Source organism: Heteronotia binoei, chromosome 20 (genome assembly GCF_032191835.1).
Source record: "Heteronotia binoei isolate CCM8104 ecotype False Entrance Well chromosome 20, APGP_CSIRO_Hbin_v1, whole genome shotgun sequence".
Lineage (NCBI taxonomy): Eukaryota > Metazoa > Chordata > Lepidosauria > Squamata > Gekkonidae > Heteronotia > Heteronotia binoei.
Genome location: NC_083242.1, coordinates 24,375,850 through 24,399,403, shown reverse-complemented (window position 1 = coordinate 24,399,403; position 23,554 = coordinate 24,375,850). Strand labels below are relative to the sequence as shown.

The following is a 23,554-nucleotide window of genomic DNA, read 5'->3' as shown; positions in this document are numbered from 1 at the left end:
AATTTAAGAATGTCTTTTCTGAAATTGAGGTTTAAACACTAGAAAAAACCTTTTGTAAGAAAGTAAAACAAAACCAAAAACCAACTACAGAAAGCCAAAAGGAAGTAATCAGCTCCATATGGAAATTTAAAAATAACACTGTGAATGAACATGATCTGTGAATGATCTTACTCTATTTTTATCATCACCTGTGAAATCTATTCAAGCCTTTTTAGACCTTGCCTCAGAGTTTTCTTCAATCTCAGGTCTTTCTTTTAACGAAGAAAAATCAGAACTGTACCCAATCAATCTAAAACCTCATACTGTTCATACATTAAAAAATTGGGTCAATGGACTTGGACAAAAACCTCTTAGAGATTGCTAGTGGTTCATATCCCACTAGATCTCTCAGCACTTATACAACATAACTTTCAGAAACTTCATGAGGTAACAAAAACTCAACTGAAAAACTGGGATAATTTGAAATAGTCTTGGCCCAATAGATAATTTTTAATTAAAATTTTTATCTTGCCTAAATACTTGTTTCTATTTCGTGCCCTTCCAATACTCATTCCTAAAACTAAGACTGTTAAATGGCAAGCAGATCTAAACAGATTTTTCTGGAATTATAAGCCAGCTAGAATAAGCCATAGAACTTTGATACATAATACCTCAAATGGTGGTATGGCCTTCCCAGACTTATTAACCTATTATGAAGCAAACATTCTAATGCAAGCAATAAAAATAATCAGAGGTGACCCTCCCTCAGATTGGGAACAAATAGAATTGACTTATATAGCCCCTTATCCTTTATACTTAATGTGGAATAATAAATTTATGGCTCTTATACAGGCTTCACAGAACCCTTTTCTTTCAGCTTTCCTCACTATCTGGCAGCGTAAAAGGAATAGATTAACTGATTGCTCCTTGTAGATGTCTTTTCTAAACCAGGCCTGTTTCCCTTAGGTCAAGACAAATCATGTATACATATATGGAGAAACACAAGTCACCATCGCCTTAAAGATCTTACATACAAAGGTAGATTCTTAGACAAACAACGTCTGGAGAAAATAATTGACTCAATGTTGCACTGGTTCCAATATCTTCAACTAAAACATATGTTTCATTCCTCTTCTATCCGAGTCATGTGTAACAGACCACTCACCACTTTTGAAACTTTACTCAGTAAACTAAAAGACCAATACAGAGGACTTCTCTCCTATCTGTACCAAGTTCTTTTACAATCCTCAAACACCAGACCCCTTAGATCCAAATAGGCATCCGTGTTGGTCTGAAGCAGGAGAACAAAATAGGAGTCAATTGCACCTTTAAGACCAATGTAGTTTTATTCAGAACGTAAGCTTTCATGTGCATGCACACTTCTTCAAATGGGGAATGAGGTACAGTAAGCATAGCTGGTGGGGTTTAGAATGCCAAGTACTATTCTGCTATTGGTTTTTAACTTTGTAAAAGGCTGAGATTCTGAGATTTGGAGTGGAGGGCGGGATATAAATCCAATATCATCTTCTTCTTCAGGGGCAGGGAGGGGGTCAGCAGCAGCGGTGAGGAGGAGGAGGCCTGGTGGGTAAGTGGCTGGCCAGGGTGTCGTACCCCGGCGCCTCTCGCGGTCTCCAGGTCCGGCCGTCACCCCCCTTGACAGGTCTGCCCTCTTGTGTTAAAACAATTTTATTTGGTAACGTATGGTAACAAATTATATTTCTTGCATCATTAATAACTTCTTTTATCTCTCCCATATATTACTTTCTACCCACCCCTCCCCCTGTTACTTGACCCCCACCGGTGTTATTTACTTAAAGTACTAATGTTTAAAGGTACCCTTAACGGATAAAAACAAAAATTAATATTCTTCTTTTTTCTAAGACTTACTCATTATCAAAAATTGTCCAATGTCTTTTTATTTTCCACTCTTTTTCTACATATCTTCTGAATTTTTTCCACTCCAATTTAAAAACTTCTAAATCATAATCTCTTAAAATTCTTGTTAATTTGTCCGTTTCACTCCATGTCATAACTTTTACAATCCAATCCCATTTCTCTGGTATTTTTTCCTGCTTCCACAACTGCGCATATAATGTCCTAGCAGCTGAAAGCAAGTACCAAATTATAGTTCTATCTTCTTTTGGAAATTTTTCCATTTGTAATCTCAACAGAAAAGTCTCTGCAACCTTCTTAAATTCATATCCCAAGATCCTAGAAATTTCTTGTTGAATCATCTGCCAATACTTTTTTGCTCTTTCACAAGTCCACCACATATGGTAAAAAGAACCTTCATGTTTTTTACATTTCCAACATCTGTCTGGCATCTTATTCATCTTTGCCAATTTCTTAGGAGTCATATACCATCTATACATCATTTTAAAACAGTTCTCTAACAGTTGTAATATTGTAATCTCCCTTATAATCTCTCCCTCCTCCTTGGGTCCCACCCCCTTCTGGCTCCACACCCATTCAAAATCCCGGACGCCCAGGAGAGGCGTTCCAAGGCTTGGCTTCTCTGGAGCGTCTGGGTCTTCCCGAGCTCCTGCAGCGTGTTGGGCCACGGCTCGGCCTGCCGGCCCCTCCCTCGTCCGTCGCTGGGCTCCGTCCCGGCCTCGGCTGCCTCCGACGCTCTGCTCCGGCTGCGCTCCCTGAGCCCGGGGGCGAGCGTGCTGGCTGCGGGGTGCTGTTGGGGGCATTGCTGGGGCTTTGGCATCCCAGGTAGAAAAAGGGTGGCTATAGGGGCTTGCGGCTGTGCGGGGAGCTCCCCGGGTGTCGGTTGGGGGGAGGGGGGCCCCCCGCACAGTCCCAGCCCAGTAGCAGATTAATTTATATTTGAAGTAGTTGTCCTGAGAAAGCCCTGACCTGGATTGCCCAGCCTAGCCCTATCTTATGAGATCTTGGAAGCTAAACTGTGTCAGTCCCCGTCAGAATTTGGATGACAGACCACCAATGAAGTGCAGGGTTGCTACACAGATATAGGCAATAGCAAATCACTTCTGAATGTCTCTTGTTTTGAAAACCCTTTGTTGGTTGTGACTTGACACTTTCCACCACCATCTTGAGCAGAGGCATAAATCTCCAATACTTAGAAAAGGATGCTCCTTGCTTTCTTCTGCCTGGTCAATTCATTCCCCGCAAGTCTATGCTGCCAAGATCTACTTTTTAAAAAAATCTCTTAACTACTAGATCTGTATCCTGCCTTTTCATCCAAGATGTCCACGGTTGGTACACAGTAAGGTTTAAACAACAGCAGTGGCACTTGAAAGTTCAGATACTCCCCTTCCAGGATGAGAAAGAACTATATATCACTTCTCTTTTAACTTCAGAAGGCTTGATGCAAAATCTGAAAAATCTAAATGCCAAAATGAAATCTGAAGGCTGGTCCCACAAACATAATTCACAAATTAATTTTTAAACAGATGTATACTCCATTACCTGCATGATTGAGGAGGATGTTACTAGAGCAAGCACATTAACAGAGCTCCTGAGTTTCATAAATCTTTAGAGAAGGTGCTTTTGAAGCACTACAGATGAGCTTCACAGATTATGAGAAAAATTCTAAATGGGTTTCTCAGAAGTAAATCCCATTTGCTTCAGTGGGACTCACTCGCTAGAAAGTGTTCTTAGGACTGGAACCTATGTCTACTAGAATAAGGTCTTTTCTCTATAATGGCAATGTCTCAGCTCCAAACATCTTAGATATGTTTATTTCCTTGGCTGCCTCTCTCACTTTCTCTTCAGTCCTAGAAGGGATCTTAAAAAGGGATACACAAATATACCGTTCTTTGGAACTTTGCGAGTTGGGCTATGACAATTCTTTCCTACTAAGAAAAGTCATTTGAAGTGCCTGCTGGAATGAGGAAGCAAGGCTGTTGACTCCAAGGAGAAAATGAACTCCAGGCCTCAGATTCAGTAGGAGCTCACAGGAGCACAGCTCCTGAACCTTTCTGATGGCCTCCCTCATCTCCCCCACCTACCTTGTCCATTGAATAGTAGGTGCAGCTGCATAACAATCCCTGGTTTAGGAGAACGGGCAGCTGTTAACCTCTGTGGTTTATGGGCCACAGCCCAAATTTGAGAGAGGAGATCGTTAACCAAGGCTCTGGGAAGATATTCTTAGAGAAAACTCAAAGTCTTTAGATGCATGCCACGTCCCCAGCAGCCCTCGTTAACCCCTGGAGAAGCCCACACCACCCTTTCTCCACTTATGCGAGATTTTGGGTGGCGGGTGGCTTGCTGGCCTTTTGACTGGGGAGAGGCAGATGGCACAGGAGAGCCGCAGGCAAGCGAAGCCTGCTTGGGTTGGCTGGATCTCTAGCCAGCCCAAGCAGGACTCACTCCTCTGGGGCTCTCATTTCTTGCACTGGGTTGCTTTAAGCTGGGGGAGCATATGCTAATGAATTATGCTGATGAGCTCCACCACCAATTTTTCTACAAAACGATCCCTGGCTAAGACTGACAGCAGTATACACAAGACATACTTGAGACTTCCAGGACATATTACATTGTTGTTAAATCTAAACATTATCCTTGACAGTAACTACTCTGAATTGCTCTAACTCATAGAAGTCATGTTTCAATCTGCAGATGGGGGTTCAGAGAGGCTAAGATTCAACAGACTTGGCAAAACAGATGCTCATCTCAGTTAACCAACCATCAGGTTTGTCAGCTGCAGACATTTACAACCCTGATATCTGATGCAATTCAGAAATACCATAGCTGCCCTCCATTAGGCAGCTTGGGGACTTGCCAAGAAATGGAGCTGAGCGAATTCACTTCTTGGGGGCAAGGTGGTCACAGCCTACATCTATATAGCAGCCAAAATAACCAAACTAGGGCTTATGTACTCTTGGTCACATGCTCATCAAAGCAACATTCATAGACTCCTAGGAAGTTATTTTAACAACCAAACCAGTGCTACAAGTTAATGCTGCTCTTTTAATTAGCAGTGTCCTTTACGAGTTTATGCCTGTCATGAAAGCCACACTGTGATTCCCACCTAAAGATGCCCTATTTTCCAGATGGGGCACAAAAGTTGAAAGAGTTGAGACAGCCAAACAAAACTGTGCTCACAGCTACTATCCAGCATGAAACTGGATTTCTGGAGCAGATTATCAGGATATGACCTACAGCTAGACCCAAGGGTCACCTCTGCAACTCTAGCTTTTTAAAATCTTGCAAGCTACTTTTTTATAAACTCAACAGCACCAACCCAACAGCAAAAACGTTTTTCTATGTGTATAATCCATTACCTGGCTAGTAAAACATTTGAAAGAAAATACAACAGACTGTGACTAAACCAGAAGGAAATACTTACCTTCACGTTAAAAGTTTTGTGCAGAATTAATGATATTCTGATGCTCTCACACACAGTACAAGAACAATCTCTTTGACTACATATTCCAAATATTTTCAAAGCCCTGTTCTCATAACACTGATGAACAATGTGTCTTGTCATGTTCAGGATTCCAATGTACAAAAATTGCCTTGACTAGAAAATTTGTACCCAGCCTTTCATCCTGCACCCCCCAAAATGTCCCTCAGTTCTTGAGGCTTATGGTCCTGGGTGACTTCAACGTCCATGCCGACGACACGGCCTCCACTCAGGCGATGGACCTGGTGTCGTCCATGGCGACACTAGGACTCTCTCAATTTGTCACGACTCCCACGCATCAGGCCGGGCACACATTAGACCTGATCTTTGCGTCCGGGATTTTGGTGAACGATATCGCCGTAGAAGCGGTACCATGGTCGGATCACCTAGCCCTTAAGGCCCGTATGGGGATGCTGCCCCAACCCTGTATGGGCGGAGAGCCTATTTTGGCTCGCCCTCGGGGCCTGATGGACCCGGAACGGTTCCAAACGGTCCTGAGGGATCCTTGGCCCACTGGCAATTCCCTCGATGACCTGGTGGAGATCTGGCAGGGCCAGTTATCCAGGGCTATCGACGAAATTGCACCCCGGCGTCCTCTACGCCCTCGTACGAAGCTGGCCCCATGGTACACCTTGGGGTTGCGCCGGCTGAAGCAAGGGCTCAGACGACTAGAGAGGCAGTGGAGGCATACTCGGGACGAAGCAACGAGAACATCCTATAGAACGTTTATGAAGTCTTATGAGATGGCAGTCAAGGCTGCAAAGAAAGAATACTTTGCAACCAGGATTGCATCTGCAAACTCGCGCCCAGCACAATTATTTAGAATAATCGGGGATCTTATAACGTTGCCTCAAGGCAAACCAAACGTTAGAGAATTGGAAATAGGCTGTGAGGCATTTGCGAGATATTTTGCAGATAAAATCTCGTTGCTCCGCCAAGACCTGCCTACCACCTTGGATACAGTGAGTGAAATTGAGGTTCCGTGCCTGTCTTCAGGTTTAGTGCTGGACCACTTCGACCCGCTCAGCCTGGAGGAAGTCGACAGAATCCTCTCTGCTGCTCGCCCGACAACATGTGATCTGGACCCTTGCCCCTCCTGGCTGATTAAATCTTGCCAGGGGGAGCTTAGATGTCCTTTACGGGACATCATAAACAGGTCCCTCTTAGAGGGGCAATTTCCAACACCCCTAAAAGAGGCCTTGGTCCGCCCTCTCTTGAAAAAAGCTACAGCAGACCCGGCCGAATTGGCGAACTATCGACCGGTGTCTAATTTACCGTTTCTAGGTAAAATTATTGAGAGGGCTGTGGCGTTGCAGCTTCAGAGGTTTCTGGATGACGCTTCTGTCCTGGACCCATGTCAGTCGGGCTTCCGGCCGGGCCATGGGGCGGAGACGGTGCTGGTCGCCTTGGTGGATGACCTCCAACGGCAACTGGATCGAGGCGGCGTTGCGGTGCTGATGTTGTTAGATCTGTCGGCTGCATTCGATACAGTCGACCATCGGCTACTGACGCGCCGCCTCGCCGACATTGGGGTTGAGGGGTCGGCCTTGCAATGGCTTTCCTCCTTTCTCCTAGGTCGGGGACAGAGGGTGGCTATTGGGGGGGAACGGTCCCGGAGGCGCACACTGGATTGCGGGGTGCCTCAGGGAGCAGTTCTCTCCCCGATGTTGTTCAACATCTATATGCGCCCCCTCGCCCAGATTGCCCGGCGGTTTGGGCTGGGTTGCCATCAATATGCAGATGACACCCAGCTCTATCTACTAATGGACGGCTGGCCCGACTCCGCACCAGGGAATCTCGACCGGGCTTTACAGGCTGTTGCGACATGGCTCAGGCTGAGTGGGCTGAAACTGAACCCAGCGAAGACAGAGGTCCTTTGCGTGGGTCGCGGCGCTCTGGGAAGGGAAATAGCTCTCCCGGCCTTCGATGGTGCGCTATTGAAAGCAGCGCGCCAGGTAAAGAGCCTGGGTGTTTTACTGGAGCCTTCACTATCAATGGAGGCCCAGATAGCAGCCACTGCCAAGTCAGCATTCTTCCATCTGAAGCGGGCAAGGCAGTTGGCCCCTTTCCTCGAGCGTCGGGACCTCGCAACAGTGATCCACGCAACGGTCACCTCAAGATTAGACTACTGTAATGCCCTCTACTTGGGGCTACCTCTGTGCCGGACTCGGAGACTGCAGCTAGTGCAGAACGCGGCAGCCAGGCTGTTGCTGGGACTCCCAAAACGGGAGCATATACAGCCGGGGCTGCGTGAACTGCACTGGCTGCCGATTGTATACCGAGTCCAGTACAAAGTGTTGGTCGTTACCTTTAAAGCCTTATATGGCCGAGGACCTGCCTACCTGAGGGACCGTCTTTCCCCATACGAACCCCAGAGAGCACTGAGGTCAGTCGGGAAAAATCTAATGACCATCCCCGGGCCGAAGGAGATAAAATATCAGAGCACCAGAGCACGGGCATTCTCGATTGCGGCTCCTACTCTGTGGAACCGACTCCCCGAGGAGGTGCGGGCCCTGCGGAACCTTGAGCAGTTCCGCAGGGCCTGCAAGACCGTCCTTTTCAAATTTGCACACCCGGACTGTTAGGAAGATCAGAAATTAAGGAGCCGCCAACGCGGTTGAAGAACTATACCGCAGAATAACTCTATTTATTGAACTGGTTTTAATGTTATTAAGTTTATTGTTGATGTTTTATATTGTTAAATTTAAAGGTTTTATTATTATTATTGTATGTTTTTATAAAATGTTGTTAGCCGCCCTGAGCCTGCTGAGGTGGGGAGGGCGGGATAGAAATAAAATTTATTATTATTATTATTATTATGATTTGAGAACATCAGGTTTGTTGTTGTTCAGTCACACAGTCGAGTCCGACTCTTTGCAACCCCATGAATAAAGTCACGCCAGGCCCTTCTGTCTTCCACCATCCTCCGATGTCTGCTCAAATTCGTGTTTGTTACACCAGCAATGCTGTCCAGCCATCTCATCTTTTGCCGTCCCCTTCTTCTTTTGCCTTCTGTCTTTCCCAGCCTCAGGATCTTCTCCAGTGAGTTCTCCCTTCTCATTTGGTGGCCAAAGTATTTGAGCTTCAGCTTCAGCATCTGACCTTCCAGGGAACAGTCTGGGTTGATTTCCCTTAGGACTGACTGATTTGATCTTCTTACAGTCCAAGGGACTCTCAAGATTCTTCTCCAGCACCACAGATCAAAAGCATCTATTCTTCTGTGCTTGGCTTTCCTTATGGTCAAGCTCTCACAGTGGTACATTACTACTGGGAATACCATCGCTTTGACTATACGGACTTTTGTTGGCAGGGTGATGTCTCTACTTTTTATTATACTGACCAGGTTCGCCATAGCTGTCCTCCTAAGGAGCAAACGTCTTTTAATTTCATGGCTACAGTCACCGTCTGCAGTGATCTTGGATCCCAGAAATGTGAAGTCTGTCACTATTTCCATGTCTTCCCCTTCTATATACCAAGGTGTGATGGGGCCAGATGCCATGATCTTAGTTTTTTGATGTTGAGTTTCAAGTCTACTTTTGTGCTCTCCTCTTTCACCCTCAACAAGAGGTTCTTTAGGTCCTCCTCACTTTCTGCAATTAGAGTGGTATCATCTGCATATCTGAGGTTGTTGATGTTTTTCCTGGCAATCTTAATTCCGGCTTCTGCTTCATCCAGGCCAGCGTTCCGCATGATGTACTCTGCATATAAATTAAATAAGCAGGGTGACAATATACATCCTTGTCAAACTCCTTTTCTTCTTCTAAACCAATCAGTTGTTCCATATTCCGTTCTGACAGTTGCTTCTTGACCCTTATACAGGTTTCTCAGGAGATATGTGAGGTGGTCTGGTACTCCCACCTCTTTAAGGACTTACCACAATTTGTTGTGATCCACACCATCAAAGGCTTTAGTGTAGTCAATGAAACAGAAATAGACTTTTTCTGATACTCTCGTGCTTTCTCCATAATCCAGCGAATGTTGGCAAATTGATCTCTAGTTCCTCTACAAAACCCAGCTTGAACTCCTGGTAGTTCCTGATCAACATACTCCTGAAGTCTAGCTTGTAGGATCTTTAACATGACCTTGCTGGCGTGTGAAATGAGTGCAATGGTGCGACAGTTTGAACATTCCTTGGCAGTACCCATCTTTGGGACTGGAATATAAACTGACCTTTTCCAATCCTGTGGCCACTGTTGCATTTTCCAAATTTGTTGACATAATGTGTGCATCACTTTAACAGCATCATCTTTTAGGACTCTGAATAGCTCAACTGGGATATCGTCATCTCCACTCGCTTTGTTGTTAGTAATGCTTTCTAAGGCCCATTTGACTTCACACTCCAGGATGTCTGGCTCAAGGTCAGTGATTTCACCATCATGGTTGTCAAGGACATTGAGATCCTTCTTGTATAATTCTTCTGTGTATTCTTGCTACCTCTTCCTGATCTCTTCTGCTTCTGTTTGGTTCCTACCAATTTTGTCCTTTATCATGGCCATCTTTGCATGTAGCAAAGCCTCTTGAGGAACAAGAGACAACATGATGGACAGTGTTGTTCTGTTGCTTACTGACCCAGGTGGCTTGTTTTTACGCACTTGTTTGCCAAAACTGGCACAGTGAGAATAGAAATCCACTCAGTGGGCTTCACCCAAGCAAAAGAGACAATAAGAACGGCCATTGGTCATCGGAATTTTGGCCCTGCATCTTTTGGCACGTCTTAAAAGTTGTTTTCCCTTCCATAAGCTCCATGCCAGGGTGGGGGAGAAGAAGATATTGGATTTACATCCCACCCTCCACTCTGAATCTCAGAGTCTCAGAGCGGCTCACAATCTCATTTATCTTCCTTCCCCACAACAGACACCCTGTGAGGTGGGTGGGGCTAAAGAGAGCTCTCACAGCAGCTACCCTTTCAAGGACAACTCTTGCGAGAGCTATGGCTGGCCCAAGGCCATTCCAGCAGCTGTAAGTGGAGGAGTGGGGAATCAAACCCGGTTCTCCGATAAGAGTCCGTACACTTAACCATTACACCAAACTGGCTCTCTACACCAAACCGGGAGGGCGAAGTGTGAGGGAAGGCAAAAGGAAAGAAAAATACAGACTTTAGGCTTTTTTTATTTAGGAGGAAATAATGAAGAAGACAATCACAAGAAGAAAAGAAGAAGAATATTTAAACAATAATACCACAGAGGAGAAGAAAAGACGAGCTGAGAAGAGGGAACGCAGCAAGGGAGGTGTTGTTTAAGTGGTGGTTAAGAAGAAACTGAGTAGAAGAGGCATGCGCAGTCAATGCCTGCTCCCCAGAGTGAGCTGGAAAGTGCGCCAAAAAGAAGCTCACAGTGAGTTACTGGAGACTCCAAGGTGGGGACTGTTGCTAGGCGCAAGACCCCATGCATGGGACTGCACAGAGACCACAATGAAGATCCAACAAAAATTGCAAGACAACACCATTGCTGCCCTGCCTTAACCTTGTCCTGCTTTTCTAGCCACCTTGCATTTAGAAGAAGAAGAAGAAGAAGATATTGGATTTCTATCCCGCCCTCCACTCCGAAGAGTCTCAGAGCGGCTCACAATCTCCTTTACCTTCCTCCCCCACAACAGACACCCTGTGAGGTGGGTGGGGCTGGAGAGGGCTCTCACAGCAGCTGCCCTTTCAAGGACAACCTCTGCCAGAGCTGTGGCTGACCCAAGGCCATGCTAGCAGGTGCAAGTGGAGGAGTGGGGAATCAAACCCGGTTCTCCCAGATAAGAGTCCGCACACTTAACCACTACACCAAACTGGCTCTATATCTAAAGAGATATGGTGGGATATAAATATTTTAAATCAGTGATCCCTGAAGAAGAAGACTGCAGATTTATACCCTGCCCTTCTCTCTGAATCAGAGAGGCTTACAATCTCCTATATCTTCTCCCCCACAACAGTCACCTGCAGGTATGACCTTGGGTCAGTCATAACTCTCTCGGAGCTGTTCCTCTGAAGAGCAGATCTGAGAGAGCTCTCTCAGCTGCACCTACTTCACAGGGTTTCTGTTGTGGCGAGAGGAAGGGAAAGGAGATGTAAGCCACTCTGAGACTCCAAGTGAAAAATGAGGTATAAATCCAATTTCCTCCTCCTCCTCTTCCTCTTCTCCTCCATAGTTAAAGCTGCATCTTTAGATATCCTGAGCAGATATTTAATTAAAGAAGCTGTGTTAAAGGAGGAATGTTGTGTAACATTTCTGTGAATACAATTTGGATAACTAATTTGAGAGCCAGTGTGAGGCATTGATTGGAGAATCTGACTCAGGCTTGAATCCCAACTCTGTCATGGAAACTTGGGCCTGGTCATACACACTCTCTCCCTCACAGGATTATTGTGAGGATAAAATGGAAGAGAGGATATAACCCCACTTCAGGTCTCCAATTGAGGAGAAAGCCGGGGTGTAAATGAAGTAAATAAATAAAGAAGTGGTTTAATACTGCTTTATGCCCTGAAATGTATTTTAACAAACTCTGGAATCATGCTATAGGTTTTACAAACCTCCAAAAAGGAATCCAGTAAATGCAACACAGATGTTCACAAAAAAAACCCAAACAAGAGTGTTTTTACTTCATAGCAACCAAACGGGTCAAGCCATTTCCTCTGTATAAATCTCAGAGGACCATGGAAAACACATGGCATTCTAAAAGACTGCGTGGGCCTAAAACCAGCAAGAGGAAATACAGCAGTCCAAAAATTTGCTGGACCAATATTTTTTAAAGAAAAGATCTTTTAAAAGAAAGATTTCAGTATACAGTTAGCATCTAAGCTAAGTAAGAATGCAGTGTACAGATTAATAACAAATGCTCTGGAAAAAGAGAAAGTCCACACTGCTCAAAAATGGAACATGACAAAATTTAAGCTGCTGATACAGACTTTTCCTTGATCCTGCATGTGCGTTCTACATCAGGCTTCAATCACGCAACTATTCTAGAAGAGATTCTGCCTCATTCCAGAGAAGCATTTATAAATGGCTGTCACCAAGGCAGTTGCTAAATATTGATCTTCTGTAACTTGTAGAACCACATACCTTCCTCGTACTGTATCACACACCCAACCATTACTGTATGAACACAGTTTAGAAAGACACTTGGCTGCCTGCAGATCAGAATGCATCATTAGTCCCAGGGCTTTATTTGTAGCAGGAACTCCTTTGCATATTAGGCTATACCCCTGATCTAGCCAATCCTCCAAGAGCATATAGGGTTCTTCTTACAGGTACTTAGGGTTGCCAAGTCTAATTCATGAAATATCTGGGGACGTTGGGGGTGGAGCCAGGAGCAAGGGTGTGACAAGCATAATTGAACTCCAAAGGGAGTTCTGGTCATCACATTTCAAGGGACAGCACACCTTTTAAATGCCTTCCTTCCATAGGAAATAATGAAGGATAGGGGCACCTTCTTTGGGGGCTCATAGAATTGGACCCCCTGGCCCAATCTTTTTGAAACTTAGGGAGTATATTGGGGAGAGTCACTGGATGCTATACTGAAAATCTGGTGCCTCTACCTCAAAAAACAGGGCCCCCAGAGGCCCAGATACCCGCAAATCAATTATCCATTATTTTCTATGGGAACAAGCCTCCTTAGGGAATCATGAGTTCCCAGCAGACATTTCCCTCCCCTCCCCCCCCGCTTTCTGATTACCCTGAAGCAGGGGGAGGGTCTCCAAACCGAGGGATCCCCTGCCCCCACCTGGGGATTGGCAACCCTACAGGTACTACTGTAAGCTCTTGGAGGATTGGCTAAATCAGGGGGGTGTAGCCTAATATGCAAAGGAGTTCCTGCTACAAATAAAGCCCTGATTGGGTCAGCGGAACAAGTAACCCGCTCAGCCTTCAAACTCTGGTATGTTCCATCTGAAGCTACAGGTATTATGACAAGAAGACGACGAATGCAAAACTGCAGAAAACTCTCTCTACGTGCATTTACTCTAGTGCAGTTTGGCCTTTAGCACTGCTCAGGATAAAGTCATTTGTAGAGAGCAGCCTCAGTGTTTTTTTTTAACATATTTTTAAATGGCTGAAACAACAACCGGATTGCTGTGTTTCACTAAACTGTCCATGCATTATACAGAGACCAAAAGGATGGAAAGATAAAACAACAGGTCTTGCAATCAAAACTGTAGATGATATGATAGAGCACCCATACAACTTTAATTACTGCTTTTATTCAATATGTTTTTTTTTCTTTTTGGTATCCTTCTGTGTGGAGTTTTGCATTTATAAGATCAAAGTCCCATCTGGCACAGAATAATCTGTCCTTGAATCAGGCAGTAGCTCATGAACACACACACACAGCTATCCGAAATCTCCAGAGGATGTCAGAAATTAGACTCAAGACACAAAACACACAACACACAATTACTGAAACCAAGTATAAAGGCTCCAGTAACTAAAAGCCACATCACAACAGTGATCATCTGCAGCACTTCCATTATTGCATTTTCTAAAATGAACAAATCTTATGATTTTATGAAAATACTGATTAAAACTGTGTATAATTTTCTCTTAAGTGCAGGGCCAGCGCGTGGGAGTAGGCTAACTAGGTGGCCACCTAGGGCACCACAGGCCCTCTCCCGACGCATTCGGCACCGCTAACTTCCCGACTTTGCGATCTACGCCTTTCCGGGGAGTTTGCTTGCTCCCTGCCCCCCACCCTCACCGAAGCTCCACTACCCCGCTCCACCAACCCTGCCGCTGCCATGCCCCGCCAGCATCAGCAACGTTGGGGGAGGCGGCATGGCAGCAAATGCACTCTGAGTGCGCTCACTCCCCCACCCTCGCCAGAGCTCCCTGTCTCAGCCACACACACCCCAGCGTCGGCAAAGTCAGGGGAGGCAGCATGGCAGCGAACGTGATCAGAGCTGGTGGTTCTGAGCATGCCCGCTGTCTTCTTGCCTTTGCCAAGGCTTTGCAAGCCTCAGTGAGGCCGGGGGAGGGGTGTGTGCCCGGCCCTCTCCTGCTTCAAAGAGGAGAGGGCTGAGAATGGGGGGGCTGTGTGTGATGAGAAAGGGAGGGGGCTATGCGTCACTTCTGGTGATGTCATCGAGTCACGCAGTATGCGTGCGCAAAAGATTAAAAAGAAAAAAGAGGGGGCGGGGGGAGGATTTGGGCTGGGGCGCTGGAAAACCTAGCGCCAGGCCTGCTTAAATGCTGGCTTGCTGTTGCCCACCTAATTCTATTTCTACTGGGTCTAAGGCACAAAATTTGAAAAGAAAATGTTTCTATAATGCTACCTGAAATTCACACCCTTCTGTAACACAAAACATGAACTTCCAGGCCCCTGACTTCACACCTGCAAGCCACTGCAAACTTTGTTCCCTTCTTAGCAACTAAAAAAGTCTAAACATTTATCATGAGGCCTTTATGGTTTCTCTATCTAGAAGAAATTAAAACAGTGACATTTGCAATCGCTATGGATTTTCTGAGTGGACATGTGCCCAAACCACATTTAGCACTCACAAAGAACACTGGCTACAAAGAACTGGAAGAGCTAGAGATTATTTCTCCCATTTGAAAGAGTCACTCCCCAAACCAGGGCTGATGCACTAATTTGGGGGACCTAAGTCTACAGAAGCTGACTTGTTGCAGTCTACGCCTTTCCAAGTTTCCATCACTGTTAAAAAAAAATCATCTTTTTTAAAAAGCGGAGGGATAAAGAACAGAAAATAATTCTCAGTAGGAAAAATACTGAAAGGTCCTAATAATACAGTTCATTCATAAGCAGAATTCCCACTGATTTGAAAAAGAGATTATGAACCAGTTGCAGGGTGGGCTTTACATGAGGCGAGCTGTCAATGAAGCTTTAGCAGTATAAAACATAACTAAAGCCATATTTATGCCATGAATTGGTATTCAAGAATAGTCCGTGCTTTATTTCAGGAGGGTACTCTTCCTTCAAGACAAAACTATTATAAGACACAATAGATGCCAAAATATTCACTGGCAGTACCAAATCCCTGTTATCAATCAGCTGAAGCTACAGAAAAAGATGAGAATTCAAGCAAAGGTAATCAACAGAGAAATCAGTCTCACTGCAGTGTTTAGCGCAATGCAAAGATCCTTGTAGCCAGAACACAGAACATTAAATAACACATTAGCAGTTCAACCCTAAGATCATTATATGAAAGCATGTCTCAGTGAAATACATGAGATAACGAGAACTGAGGTCCTGGTGGAAGTCATACATAACATTGTTTTAAGCACATAGGGTTGCCAAGTCCAATTCAAGAAATACCTGGGGACTTTGGGGGTGGAGCCAGGAGACTTTGGGGATGGAGCCAGGAGACACTGGGGGAGAAGCTAGGAGCAAGGGTGTGACAAGCATAATTGAACTCCAAGGGTCTTCTGGCCATCACATTTAAAGGGACAGCACACCTTTTTAAATGCCTTCTTTCCATAGGAAATAATGAAGGATAGGGGCACCTTCTTTGGTGGCTCATAGAATTGGACCCCCTGGTCCAATCTTTTTGAAACGTGGGGGATATTTTGGGGAGAGGCACTGGATGCTATGCTGCAAATTTGGTGCCTCTACCTTGAAAAACAGCCCACCCAGAGCCCGAGATACCTGTAGATCAATTCTCCATTATTACCTATGGGAATAAGTCTCCACAGGGAATAATAGAGTTCCCAGTAGCCATTTCCCTCCCCTCCCCCCGCTTCCTGATGATCCTGAAGTGGGTGGAGGGCCTCCAAACCAGGGGATTGGCAACCCTATAAGCACATGATCCAGTGAAAAAAACTTGGTTTTATACTAAAACAAGTCAGGCCCATATCTAGGATTTATTTTTTCTGGAGGAGGTACTCAGGAACGCTAATTTAGTTAACAAAACATAAACAAGAGGAGGGGGTCAGGGGACCAGGAGATTTCAGAGTGGCGCTGCCCCCACAGCCCCTCCCCCCCAGTTATAGCCTTGAAACAGGTATAAGAAAACGGGTCTTACAGTCTTACAAGAAACCACAATAAGGCTTGCCAGCCCCCAGGTCCTGGCAGGAGATCCCCCAGTTTTGCATTTGGTTGAATGGCGGTGGGAAGCCCTGCCCCAACAATAGGCTTCCCAACACCCCCGCCCTGGCGGGGGACCCCGAATTTGTAGCCTCCTCCCCCGCTCTCCAAAAATCTGGAAGCAGGGGGGGAGAACATGCGTGTAGGCATCATGTAGTTGTAGAGCTCCTGATCTGTTTGTAAAATGTATGCCTTTAAGGCTGCGCAGGAAACAGGAAGGGCTTCATTGGAAAGGGTCAGTAATAGTTTCCATGGAGAACGGCCCCTCCCTTTCTTTTGCTTTCGTTTTCACAGCAAGTAGAGTTCTGCAGGAAGAAGATCTAGTAAGTATTTGTTTGTGTTAGAGAGGGAGGGGGCAGGGGATTCCGTGGTTTGGAGGCCCTCCCCCCGCTTTAGAAAGCGTGGGTGGAGGGAAATGTCTACTGGGCCCTCTATTATTCCCATAGGGAATAATAGGGAATTGATCTGTGGGTATTGGGGGCTCTGGGGGGCTATTTTTTGAGGTAGAGGCACCACATTTTTAGTATAGCATCTAATGCCTCTCCCCAAAATACCCCCCAAGTTTTAAAACGATTGGACCAGAGGGTCCAATTCTATGAGCCCCAAAAGATGGTGCCCCTATCCTTAATTATTTCCTATGGAAGAAAGGCATTTAAAAAGGTGCGCTGTCCCTTTAAATGTGATGGCCAGAACTCCCTTGGAGTTCAATTATGCTTGTCACATCCTTGTTCCTGGCTCCACCCCCAAAGTCTCCTGGCTCCACCCCCAAAGTCCCCAGATTTTTCTTTAATTGGACTTGGCAACCCTATCCCCACACAACATCTGGAGCCATACACAATTTTTTGTTTTATAAACAGGATTCATGGGCTCCCATATGAGATCTTTTGGCATCCCAGTGTACAAGTATACAACAGTTGGGGTTGCTCAGTCCACAAGACATGATGTGTGAGACTGATGGACAGATCTCTCTTGGAGTCTTTTTAAAATCTGAAAACGGTTGTTTGAACTGGCTTGGAGAAGAGGCAATCCAAAATTAAATGCACACCTACCCCCCTGATGCTGTCATGAGTTCAGGTTTGGGGTTAAAAAAAAGCTTGCTTTCCTAACATTAGCAACATATTTTCAGCATAGCATCTGGAGTCTCTCTGCAAAATACCTTCCAAGTTGCAAAGGGATTGGATTAGGGGGTCCAATTCTATGAGCCCCCAAAGAAGGTGCCCTTATCCATTATTTCCAATGGAGGGAAAGCATTTGAAAGGTGTGCAGTCCCTTTAAATGTGATGGCCAGAACTCCCTATGCTTGTCACACCCTTGCTCCTGGCTCCACCCCCAAAGTCTCCTGGCTCCACCCCCCAAAGTCCCCAGATATTTCTTGAATTGGACCTGGCAACCCTACCCAACAACCATAATGTGCCTTTCAATTTTGGCAGGTTTAGAAACTTGCAAAACTGCTAGTGTTTTGGAAGGTGTGTGTGTCTTTAAATCTCAGTGAGACTAAAGCTGCGGGGTAGGGGGGAGGCTTTAGCAGGCAGAGCCACATGGCTCTTCCCAGTGAGTGTGAGAGAGAGGAAGAGAGAGAGCCCAGTCCTATTTGTTATGCATTCCTTTCAGAGGAGGAAGAAATTAAGACTGTATTCAGGGGAACTGCACTGCTGAATTTTTATTATTTCTTTGGAATGGGAAAGTCTCCCGGCTCCACCCCAAAGTCCCCAGATATTTTCTGAATTGGACTTAGCAACCCTATCCACAATACTTACTTAAATTACTAGCTATTTCCAAGGCATTTCTAGTCTGAAAGGAAAAAATAACCGCCTTTTAAAGAGTTTTATGTCTGTTTGCTGAGAGTAAGCCGGCCGCTTACATATTTGGGCCCCAAACATTCACATCTTGGCCTTTCTTTCTCTCCCTCTTTTCTTTGGGTAGGGCAACACGTCAAACCCACAGGGTTTTCAAGGCAAGAGACAAACACAATAATAATATAATAATAAATTTTATTTATATCCCGCCCTCCCCGCCGAGGCAGGCTCAGGGCGGCTAACAGCATTCATAGAATAATTATACAACACAGGTAGTTTACACAGGTAGTTGCCTGTGCTGGGCATCTCTGCACTTCCTTGGTAGTCTCCACTCCAAGTATTAATCAAGGCTGACCCTGCCCTCCATCCTCCACCAGTGGCCAGGGGGGACCTGGCAACCCTACCCTGCTGAGCTTCTGAGACTAGGCTAGCTTACTGAGAATTAATGTATTTTGATATATTCTTTGCTGTTTTCCTGTTTTCACCGAATATTCATTTACATTTACAAGAAACCTGACACAAAACCAAACCAGGTCACCACATGCCAAACCACCCTCGCTGGTCCATCCTATATGAAAGTTAGGTCAGGTCTTTTGCAAGAATGCCTCGCAAATTTGCGTGTCATCCAATGCAAGATTGCCAGCAGCGTGAACACACTGCCTTTCAACTCATTTCCATAGGAGCAGGGAAATCCAACAAAACACACATGTGCAGAGATCTGGGTTCCAGCAGTTCTGGCATATTTTCTCTGAGGCACAACAATCTCTGAAGTCACTGCACATTTAAGGGCACTATGAATATCAAGAAGTGCGCATTCATGTGCACGGCTATCAGAAAAAAAGAAGAAATATACAGATTTTGTCCACATTCATCAGCAATCAGCATGATGAGGTTGAATTTATATGTATAATTGGATATGTTCCCACTTCTTCATATTGTAAATGAAGGACAAAAAAGGAAACTGTATTTTCAATTCCTTTGTAACAAGGGAATTGGCAGAGCCCTTCCTTCCCAGCTGCAGGAAAGACTACTCGCAATATGATTTCACTTTGGGGGTTTTGGGGTTTTTTAGGTCAATGCAACTAAATTTGAGAATCTCTGGTCTACAGAATGAAAACACATCACGCGTTTTAAAAAAATGCAAAGATAAGTAAAGTTGGAAGGAAAACAAAAACCTTGTCTCCAAAGTGCATGAGGTTGAAAATACGGACTAAGCATTCCAATTTTAACATAAACCACATTAAAATGTTCAAGATTCCAACTGTTGCAACACCTAAAAGAAGAGACTCAACACATCCTTTTAAAAAATACTAAGAAACCCTTTATCCTTACATGCCTTTTTAACCTCATAAGCCAAAATAAAGACTATTATCCAACAGATTAAAAAAATAACATTTTTGGACCTAACTAGAACTGCTACCAGCTGGATCCATAAGAATTTGCACAAATTTTCATAGAATCATAGAGTTGGAAGGGACCTCCAGGGTCATCTAGTCCAATCCACTGCACAATGCAGGAAATTCACAAATACCGCCCCCTAAATTCACAGTATCCACACTACTGTCAGATGGTCATCTAGCCTCTGTTTAAAAACCTCCAGGGAAGGAGAGCCAACCACCTGTTTTCTATGGACATTACAAGGTTCCATCAGCAGAAGAACTTGCCAGATCTCAAGTTCATCATCATTTATTAGTTAACTATATTCTTTATTCTTTCCCCCAAAACTTTCTAAAGATCTTTCAGCAACAGAACAGATTTAGAAAAGAAAAACAGATGTAATTGTTACTTTTTTAAGCCTTTGCGTTCATTTAATTTGTTGTTAACCTTTTGTGACTGTCCTGAGTAGTCATATCAAATCACAAACTCAGGTTCAAATTCTGGTGATTCGCCAGACAAAAGTGCTTTTTTAAAAAAAAGGAATCAACTACCAGTGTGACTCCATCCACTTATGACCTTATTGTTCGTAATCAACAAAAGACAGCATCAGCAGGTCGTTTCTTAGAGACATAAAGTTGTATTTATACCCCGCCCTTCATCCAGAGTGGCTTACAACCTCCTTTCCCTTCCCCTCCCTACAACTGTGAGATAGGTGGAGCTGAGAGACTTCTTTTGAGGACTTTTCCCTAATGAGAATTGGTCTGAAGAGACTTCTAGTTAGTTTGGGAGATTACTGTAAAGAGGAGAGATTATCTATCAACTACTCCAAAACCAAGGTGGTGGTCATTCAGAAAAGACCTAAAAAATATATCTGGAACATCCATGGCGTTCCAATAGAAAAGTGTAAGATATACAAATACCTGGGTGAAACACTGAACTGGAACGCCCATGTTGCCTCCATTAAATCAAATGCAAATATAAACTATCAGGAGTAATCCTGAGATTTTACCAACCCAAAGGGGGTTTCCTAATAGTTCCTGCTGTTAAACTCTTTAGTACCAAAGTAGTTCCTCATGTAGACCCCCACGGCACAGAGTGGTAAAGCTGCAGTACTGCAGTTGGAGCCCTCTGCTCACGACCTGAGTTCGATCCCAGCGGAAGCTGGTTCAGGTAGCTGGCTCCAGGTTGACTCACTTCCATCCATCCGAGGTTGGTAAAATGAGTACCCAACATCACCCCAGAGTCGAAAACGATTGGTGCTTGCACAGAGGGACTACCTTTACCATTTTTAGCTCCTCATGTATTGCATGGAATAGAATGCTGGAGGTGGAAGGAACAAATTTTGACCAGCTTAGAGACTGTGCAAAACTAATTTTTGAGGCAGCTATTGCTTTTGTCTAAAGGATCGCCTGCGGCCTTAATGAGAGCAGAATTAGGTATACCATCACTTAGGGCTCGAGTTCACACAGCAATCTTGAAATCACAGCTGAAATTTCAACAGCTTCCAAAAGAAACTCTTAGTAAAATAAGCTACTCTGTTTTATTAAGCAATAACAAGCCTTGTGCTGAATTTTATAACACCATCTCACAATATACTGTGCCCGACGACTTACTTAGATCCTCCCTGCATTACATTACTAGATAACACATTGATAACCCAGTCAAAATTTGCACCATGGTATCATAAGATTAAAAAAAAGACCATTTAAGATCCTCTTACTTGTCAGATACTGCAGTTCATAGCCTAAGAGCGGTATTTACTGCAGTCCGTTTTCAGACCATGCCCACAGCACTGCTGCATGGAAGATACACCAAGAAACCACAGGAGCAATGTATATGTATATGTGGAACTGCAGTGGAAGATCTCTACCATTATATAATAGTTTGCCCTTTATATTCAGACCTAAGAAGCGGATTTCTATCTGGAATTTAAGCCAAGTACATAAGTTACCTGACAATGAAAAGTTGGTTTTCCTACTGTCAGATATGAATCCTTTGGTTTCACGCAGCTAGAATCTTTGCACTTGCAGCTAGAAAAGTTAGATCCAAGGTAGCTCCTAGTAATGCATCACACTGAGCTTTAGAGTTCAACATAGTTAATATTAATTATTTTAAATGTTGTATTCTTGAAATTTTAGAAGCGCCGTACAGTTTTAACCCGAAGACTCGGTTTTTAAGCGTGGTATTTTGAATGTAAATTCTATATTGTGTTCTTCATAATATGCTTTTATATTGTAACGGCCAATGGCCATGTACAATATACTATTCACATCACATCTTTCGAGGATTGCTCTTGAGAGAACAGCTCTGAAAGAACTCGTCATATCAGCAGGTGCATGTGAAGGAGTGGGGAAATCAGATCAGAGTTCATGTTCCTAACCACTACACCAAACTGGCTCTCTAGGAACAGAGAGCCTCTAAAATACCAGGAAATTTGTTTAGACTAGCTATCGAATGGACTCAGATTAAACGATGAACCAAATGTCAGTCTGACATTAATGACAGGGTTCAAAGAAAGGGACTTTTTATAAAAACACCCCTATTTCAATGGGTGTAGCGAGGACTCTGAATCCACATGAGTGGTGGCAAGCACACAAGAAAGAAACAGACTGGCACATGAAGCGTACAGACGTGACTTCAAACTTATGGAACGCGTCATCGACAAGACCACGGACAGAACAGGACAAAACTCCTGACCATTCCTCAGACAGGTACCAAAGATGGGCATTGTGCCAGGCAGGTCTTCAGCTCAAATACGCTTCATGGGTGCACAGGAAGCAAACAAGTGTTGGCATAAAAGATTTACGGTACTCCAGATGTTTAGAGGCAAGAAGTGGGGAAATAAGAGTTGAGTTTCACTCAGTAGGCACACACAATTTAAAAACAGAAAAAAGTAAAATAGTATTAATTGTTTAGCGCGGAGATCATGCAACATTTCTAAACAGCGTTGTGTTAGAGACCGGAGTATTGGTCTAGGACTAGGCAGATCCAGATCCAGGCACTCATTTGTTGGGAGTTAACGACGTTGGTCCAGTCACTCTCAGCCTGATTTCCCTCACAGGGTTGTTGTGAGGATAAAAGAGGAGGAGAGAGAAGCTCCTTGGAAGAACAGTGGGATTTAAATATGCTCAACGCACGTCAGCAATGTTCCTAGGCAGCCTGCCAACCCCAAAAGTTTCACAGAGCTTTAAAAGACGCCAGCTCCTCGACATCAACAATATCCTTTGATAGCCTTTTAGAAAAGGCAATATTGCAGGGCAGTCACTGAACACACAAGTTTCCCTTTTAAAAAAAAAATAATAAAGCCCAAAAGCGCCAAAGGCGTCCACAATATTTACAGACAGTAGCTCTTTAAAACACGCTTCCACCTCCAGACAGCATCTGAACAGTTTTAAAAGAAAATCCACAGCACAGGTCCTGGAGAGCCTTCCCGGGCTCTCGTTCCCGGGGTCTCCCGTCCCTCCCCGCCCCGCCGACTCACCGCTCCCGCCGCCTTCGTCGTCCATGGTGCCGGCGTCGCTGGACTGGCTCCTGAGGCCAAATGCCCGCCGAAGCGGTTGGCCCGCTCTCACCGGGCTCCCTGCCGCCTTCCTCCTCCTCAGAAAGAGCCGGCCAGCTCCGCCTTTGCCTCGGCTTCAGCCGCCGCCTCGGCCCGCCCGCCCGCCCGCCTCTTCTCATGTGACCCGCGCCGAACAGGAGGAAAACACGAGCCGGGCTGAGGGGAGGGAGGAGGCCGCAGGCAGGCAGGCGGGAGGGCCCGTCCGGGCCAGAGGGCCCAAACAGCGGCCTTGGCCAGCCAAGCCAGAAAGGAGGTCAACCCGCTGCTCCATCCAGCCCCGGGGATTTCATAACAATGACTAAGGATTCGTCCTCCCGGCTGCATGTCCACCTCAAAGTTTCCTGCCTGCCCTGCCATTTAATGGCAATGCGAGCCTCGTGGCGCAGAGTGTTAAAGCTGCAGTACTGCCCGTCCTAAGCTCTGCTCACGACCTGAGTTCGATCCCCGGTGGAA

General features: G+C 45.0%; 1 protein-coding gene across 1 annotated transcript in view; it reads right to left on the bottom strand.

Annotated features, from left to right (window-relative positions):
* The window catches only part of CYTH3 (cytohesin 3), a 93,217-nt gene extending 70,025 nt beyond the window's left edge, over positions 1-23,192 (bottom strand). Inside the window, exon 1 of the mRNA XM_060260495.1 lies at positions 23,024-23,192. Coding sequence (XP_060116478.1) covers positions 23,024-23,048 — 25 coding nt within the window. The 5' untranslated portion in view covers positions 23,049-23,192. The remainder of the gene's footprint in view (positions 1-23,023) is intronic.
* Between the last annotated feature and the right edge of the window lie 362 nt (positions 23,193-23,554).